The sequence below is a fragment of the Sprattus sprattus genome (assembly GCF_963457725.1).
Source record: "Sprattus sprattus genome assembly, chromosome: 19".
In the NCBI taxonomy this organism is placed as follows: Eukaryota; Metazoa; Chordata; class Actinopteri; order Clupeiformes; family Clupeidae; genus Sprattus; species Sprattus sprattus.
The window spans coordinates 4709105-4715831 of record NC_137917.1 but is presented as its reverse complement, the minus strand read 5'-3'; the positions used below and the strand labels follow the sequence as shown (position 1 = coordinate 4715831).

The 6727-nt window shown below is 46.5% G+C and overlaps 1 protein-coding gene across 1 annotated transcript in view; it reads right to left on the bottom strand.

Moving 5' to 3' along the window:
* Positions 1-6727, bottom strand: part of bbs9 (Bardet-Biedl syndrome 9) — a 149337-nt gene that overhangs the window by 66175 nt on the left and 76435 nt on the right. The window contains exon 20 of the mRNA XM_080857808.1: positions 2709-2934. Coding sequence (XP_080713934.1) covers positions 2709-2934 — 226 coding nt within the window. The remainder of the gene's footprint in view (positions 1-2708; positions 2935-6727) is intronic.

Sequence of the window (6727 nt, the reverse complement as noted above, 5' to 3'; positions counted from 1 at the left end):
AGAGAGAGAGAGAGAGAGAGAGACAGGAGAGCCTGGTGGAGAGACTGCGCCGTCGCCGGTGTTGTTGGAGACGTAAACACTTTTTGCGTTTACAGCCAATTGAAAAGGCAACATCAGTAGGGCGGGTAATAAATGGGTGTTTACACAAAGCCTGACAGGCCTTTTGGTCGAGCAGGAGCAGCCTATGTGCTTTGGCTCAGGGCCAGAGGTGAGCAGAGAGGGACCGGACGCCAAAGATCCTGTCCTCTCAGCACTCCGAGAGAGGGAGAGAGAGAGAGAGGGAGCGAGAGAGCGAGAGAGAGAGGGAGAGAGAGAGAGAGAGAGAGAGAGAGAGGGAGAGAGGGAGAGAGAAACAGAGAGAGAGAGAGAGAGAGAGAGAGGGAGAGAGAGGGAGAGAGAGCGAGTGAGAGAGAGAGGGAGAGAGAGAAGAAAAAGAGAGAGGGGATCCCAAACCACACCAAATCCACTGTGTGCCTTTAACTTGAATGCCACTGCATGTGTGCTTCCCCACTGCTGAAGAGTAGCACCATTAACGCACCACCATTCCTCCAACCACTGGCCACAGCACAACGTTTATGCTGGCATACCTGTAGAGAAATGGAATTTCCTCACAAACTGTGTGGAGTGTGTGTTTGTGTGTGTGTGTGACCTGTGCTTCTCTGAAAAAATGTTAAAATACCAGCCATTAATTCATGCTCTGACAGTAGGTGGTTATCATACAAAACTAGTTGTACTAATCTATGGTAGCCTTGGACATGTGCATTGACTCTGTGTTAGAGGTTTGCAAATAGCTGGAGTTAATAAGAAGAACTCCAAGCAAATAGCCAAATACTGCTCTGTGTCAGCAATCATAGGCAGCCTGCAAATATGGAGAAGGCGCTGCCATCTCTACCCCTGATATGACTTTTTATTCATCTACTGATTCACTTGGTTGTAAATACTTGTTTGTGTTGTTGTGTGAGACATAATAGGCTCTACTAATATTTGGATGCTGTGGTGTTGTATCAGTATTGGTCATTCCAAATAAATGAATCAAATGTGTGTCTGTGAGAGAGTGTGTGTGTGTGTGTGTGTGTGTGTGAGAGCGTGTTTGTGTGTGTGTGTGTGAGATTTTTAGGGAGGTATGTGGATGACAGGGATGAGTGAGACTGGGGTTGCAGAGCTACTCAGCCAAGTGGCAGGCAGGAGCCAGTGGATGGATGGGCCTGTCACAGCTGGATTCCTGCGTCCACTGCTAGTGCTGCTAGAGGAGTAGGGGTTTGTGGTGGCGGTGGTGGTGGTGGTGGGGGGGATTGTATGCAGAGGGGGGATGGGGGGGGCTTTCTCTGCAGCTAATTGGGCGACTCCGTTCGGGGGTCTGGGCACAGCCAATGGGTAAACATAGGGTCCAGTCTGGCCGGCCCCGGCCGCTGGCCTCTTTTTGTCAGGGCTTAATGACCCGTGGGGGCCGATGTCTTGGGTGGGGTGCTGGGGGGGGGGGGGCCCTGACGGTCATTAAAGCGGGCAGACAAACTTTATCCACGCAGAGCCGCCCAGCAGGCAGTAAACAAGGGCCCATCAATGGGACACATGTCTTTTACACAAGCCGGGACGGCTGTTAAACTTTATGAAGGCAGTCTCCAGGTGAGAGGCTCCTCAGAGAGGATGAGTGGAACGCCATGGAGCTGGGGTGCGTTTGGGACGCTATCAGACTGTGCTCCAGAGGCCTCCATCAGGGCCCCCGTCAGCAGCTAAAGGGTACCAATGAAGAGAGGATCTGCTGTTTCTGTGACCTCATCTGGAAGAGAACAACCCACCTTTACATGGAGACAGGCCACGTTAAAGACCCGTCACGAGACACAGTGACCATATAAACGGCTAAGTTCAGGGGGGGTCACTGCTCAAGTGTTTTTTTTTCTAAATCATAAAACACAGGTCAGCTGCATGTCCAGTTATCTCACTGCTGGTCATGTCAAAGTGGACATGAGGACTCATAAAGCAAAGGCAAACTGAATATGCATTTGGCCGTGACATCCACACACACACATTCAAAGAGACAAACACACACACACACACAAACAACACACACACACACACACACACACACACACACACACACACACACACACAGACACAGACAAAGACACAGACACAGACACAGACACAGACACAGACACAGACACAGACACAGACACAGACACAGACACAGACACAGACACAGACACAGACACACACAGACACAGACACAGACACAGACACACACACACACACACACACACACACATTACAGCAGTATGTGCCTGGGGTACCAGGTCCCGCTCCTGCACTTCTTAGCTCCTGTGGAGTGCTGGTTATCCCCCTAATCTTCTCCACCTGATTAAGTAAACTAATGGCACATACTGTACACTGATGGCATTGTTACACTCACTTCCAGAGCATTTACCATAAAACACAGGCCTGCTCAACCTCAAGCTCTCTACTTGTGAGGGTGCCAAAGCCGCAAAGTGCTGTGTAGTTTTTATAATGGGTCTGAGAAACACACATACACTCTCTGCTTAAGCACGTACTGCTAACCCTCACACACACAGAGACTCATGCTTTACAATGCCATGTGTACAAACATTAACTGAAGTGCTAATGCCTGCAAACACACAAACCCAACCCCCCCCCCCCCCCACACACACACATACACACACACACACACACACACACACGGTGTGCGGTCTCACCTGGCATCATGACAGGCGTGGGCACGTTGGCCTCTGAGGTGAGCGAGAGGCGGCCACCCTTGCCCAGGCGGTCGCAGAGGAGCGTGATGTGCTTCTTGAGGCGGGCCGTGTCTTTAGGCATGCTGAGCTGCTCGGTGGTCAGGGAGGTGGCCTGGTCCTTGGAGCTGCGAGACAGACACGTCCTCAGCAGGTGGGACACCGCCGCGTCCACACTCTCCTCCCAGCCCTGAGACAGGGAGAGAAAAAGACGGCGAGAAAGAGGTTTGATTTCCATGGGACCTTGTTGGATAGTAACTGCAATAGAAGCAAGGCAAAGAGACAAGTCCGTAAGAGCCTTTTAGATGGTGGTTCTACAAAGGACCAGATAGCCGCACTTAAAAGTTTGTGCTTCTTGTGGTCAGAGGGGAACATGGGATTAGGTAGGTGCAAGGGTCCACTGGGATCCATTCATCAGGGATTTTCCTGGAAAAAAATATCTTTCTTTCAATTTTATTTCACCCTAAAACCAAATCTGTCCTGACAAGAATCCCGTGCTCCGGCCACACTTCCACATTCTTACTCGACACTTAACGGCTGCTCTACTGGGGGGAGTTGGGGCCATTAGTCAAAGACATGTTAACTTTAACACACCAATCATTTATCACTATATACTTAAGGGCTGTCCACACAGCCAATCATAACTATAACAACTAGACGTAACGCAAAGCGTTACAAAATATGACCGCCGAACTGTACAGTAGGTTTTGGCACAGAATGAGTCATGGTTGTCAGTGTGTTTGTGTGTTTTTATGTGTTTTGTGTGTGTAAATTGGTTTGTGTTTAATTTTTATGTATTAAAGGAATTATTTGTGATAGATTTTGATGATTTGGTACTACTTTTTTGTGGATTGTTTTGGTATATTTTTCTTTTGCAATGTAGTTTGTTAAAACAGGTCACATAAAGAGGTGTGGAAACAAAGTGAAGTTTCCAACCAGCAACAGGTGGCGCTATAGGTGATATCAGTCAGGCATATGTACGCGTTCGGGCCGGATCCAGCGTCCACCCTAAGACATTTTCTCTGGATCAAACAATGTCCGCAAGAGTTATAAGAGACTTTGTGTTTTGTGGCAAGCACTGGCAAGTTGGCAAAGTTTGAGGGTCTGCCACGCCCACACCTTCCGACTAATGAGAAATTCTTCTATAACTATGCATGATGAAGACGTGTACTGAATTCCGTCAAGCTTCGCCAAAATAACCCCAATGCGCAGAGTTTTTTGCAATGTTCTAGGGGGCGCTACAGAGCCATTTTGCTCCATCCATGGACAAAAACTCTACCGAAGATGGACGGTTACAGGCTTGATGTCCCTGGCAAATTTGGTAATTTTTCGTGCACTTTGACATATATTCGATTCAAACACCTCATTTTTGCTAGGTGGCGCTATACATGTAATGACTGGTTATGGTATGAGTTGACATGGCCCCTTGACACAAACATACAAGAACAATTTGGCCCTCCAAGGCCCTACGGTTCTCGGGATATTCGGAGAAAACTGTGTCGCGCCACCTAAAGGCCAGTTGGTGTATAATCATATAAATCAATTTATTGCATGCCCCCCGTGAACGGAATTCCACGAAACTTAACGTGCAGTCAGAAGGTGTCATAATGATCCCACAACTCCGATTTCGTGCAGTTCTGACCTTGTCAACTTACAATTAAAATGTTTTACAACACTCCATTTTTGCTTTTTCATTTGTAACTAGGTGGACCTATACATGAAATAAGTGGTAGTGGAATGGTTGACTTGGCCTGTTAAGACCAACATACAAAAAAAAGTGGTCGTCCTAGGCCCTACGGTTTTCGACTTATTCACAGAAAACTGAATCGCCCCACCCTCTTTAAAAGGGGTCCAGTCTGACGGGGGTGCAAAGGATCAAAACGAAAATCAGTGGTTCCACGCTAATCTAGTGGGGCTACATGCCCACCAAATTTCGTGCACCCCGGTGTTTCAGTGTCCCGGGAATTGTAGACAGAAAATCGGCAAACTGAAAAAGAAAAAAAAACTATGACTACAACTATATGACCGCCGCAGCGCTGTCGCGCTGTCCACACTGACCAACTACAGGGAAAAACGTTCCGAAATGTAATTCATGTTTTCATTTTATGCCTTTAAAATTTAACGGGTTTAATTGGCTGTCAGTTTTTTATCGTTCACACAATCGCTCTGAAAGTGATACCCAACAGTAACTGTTATTTTCATAGTGTGTGGTGTGGATGTTGCCATTGTTTGAGATTGACAGGATTTACAAATATAGTATTTACAATTACTGTTCTAGTTATCGTTGGCAGTGTGGACACTGGACAGGCCTATAGGCTGCTCTCTAGAGCAAGTTATGGGGTGGCGATACCTATCTCTTGAAGCCATTTCACACTACAAGTAAAAAAAAAAAAAAAATGAACTATAATCAGCAAATGGTTCCTACTAGAACATCTGACTGAGTGAGAGTAGCAATTGTTCAGGTTCCATTAGGATCTATCAGGAGCTGACTTGTGTCCATATAACTTCCTAATTCGTTTAAGAAAATGGGGAAAATACCTTCATGGATGGTTAGAGGCCACGTTTTGACAGATAGGTTGATAGATAATTCTATATGTTTCTTGAGATGCTATGGGCCTGGTGCTATGAATGTTGAAACTGGTGTTCCTGTTGAAAATGTCAGAGGCTATAAAATAAGTGGTAAAAAAGAAAAGGCACCATTTAAAGTGAGTTTCAGGCCGCCAGACAGCATGTTTATGGGGACAGTGACTGACCAGACCACAGAGGGCCAGCACAGTCTCAACACATGGAGATGTCTTCCATGTGTGGAGGCACACACACTCTCTCTCTCCTTCTGCATCTCTCTCTTTCTCTCTGTCACACACGCACGCACGCACGCACGCACGCACGCACGCACGTACGCACGTACGCACGCACGCATGCACACAAACACACAAACACACACACACACACACACACACACACACACACACACACACACACATGTTTTTACTGTGACTTGATCCCAGAAAAAGTGAATTATAACTTCTAGAATCTTAACCTGGTACCATGATAAACTAGCCTGGATACCAGCCCAAACCCCGCCCACAACATTTTTGGTCAGGGAGATTTGGTCTGGCTCTGGGCTAATTGTGAGAGAGTTTCATCGGTCGGATAAAACCGGACCAATCAAATTGTCAGGGCGGGCTTTATACGTTGATGGACAGATACCAACGCTTGAGTGGAATTAACCGGTAGATTCGAACTCCGACCAAGATGGCCGCGTCTCGGGTGCTTAGTGGGGAATATTTTATGTGAATTAAGCTATCTACACGACTTTTTAATGTCTACATTGACTCGGTTAGTTGTGCATGTGCAACACGAATGTTGCAGAGTATTGTTTGTCTTAACTAAAGCTCTCTAGACCATTATTGTTAGATCATTGCTAACGCGTACACAAAAAACCCATTGAAACAAACTGTAGCTTGTAGCCTTAATGCTAATTAATTAACGTGAGCAGGCATATCTCAACAGACATTGACAGCGCATTCATTTTGAAAGAGGAACAGAGAAACGCGATCAAGGCATTTGTCGATTGAAAAGATGTTTTTGCCGTCCTTCCTACGGGATCAGGTAAAAGTTTAATCTATTAGATGGTAATACTACGTTGCTCTGATTGGTTCTAGGTATCCAATTCAGCGAACAGGCATTTTCTTTCCTGGTTCGTTGAAACACGCCCCATAATCACAGCCCAAAGGTTCGGTATCAGACTCATATTCTGACTAGAATCATGAGTATGACATCGTGAGGCTAATGATAAACAAGAACTAAAATGAAGACTGTATATTTTTACTGAGGTAGAGAGTGTCAGTGAGTGTGTGTGTGTGTTTAAGGGAGAGAGAGAGAGAGTGTGTGAGTGTGTGTGTGTGTGTGTGTGTGTTTGAGGGAGAGAGAGAGAGAGAGACAGTGAGAGAGAGAGTGTGTGTGTGTGTGTGTGTGTGTGT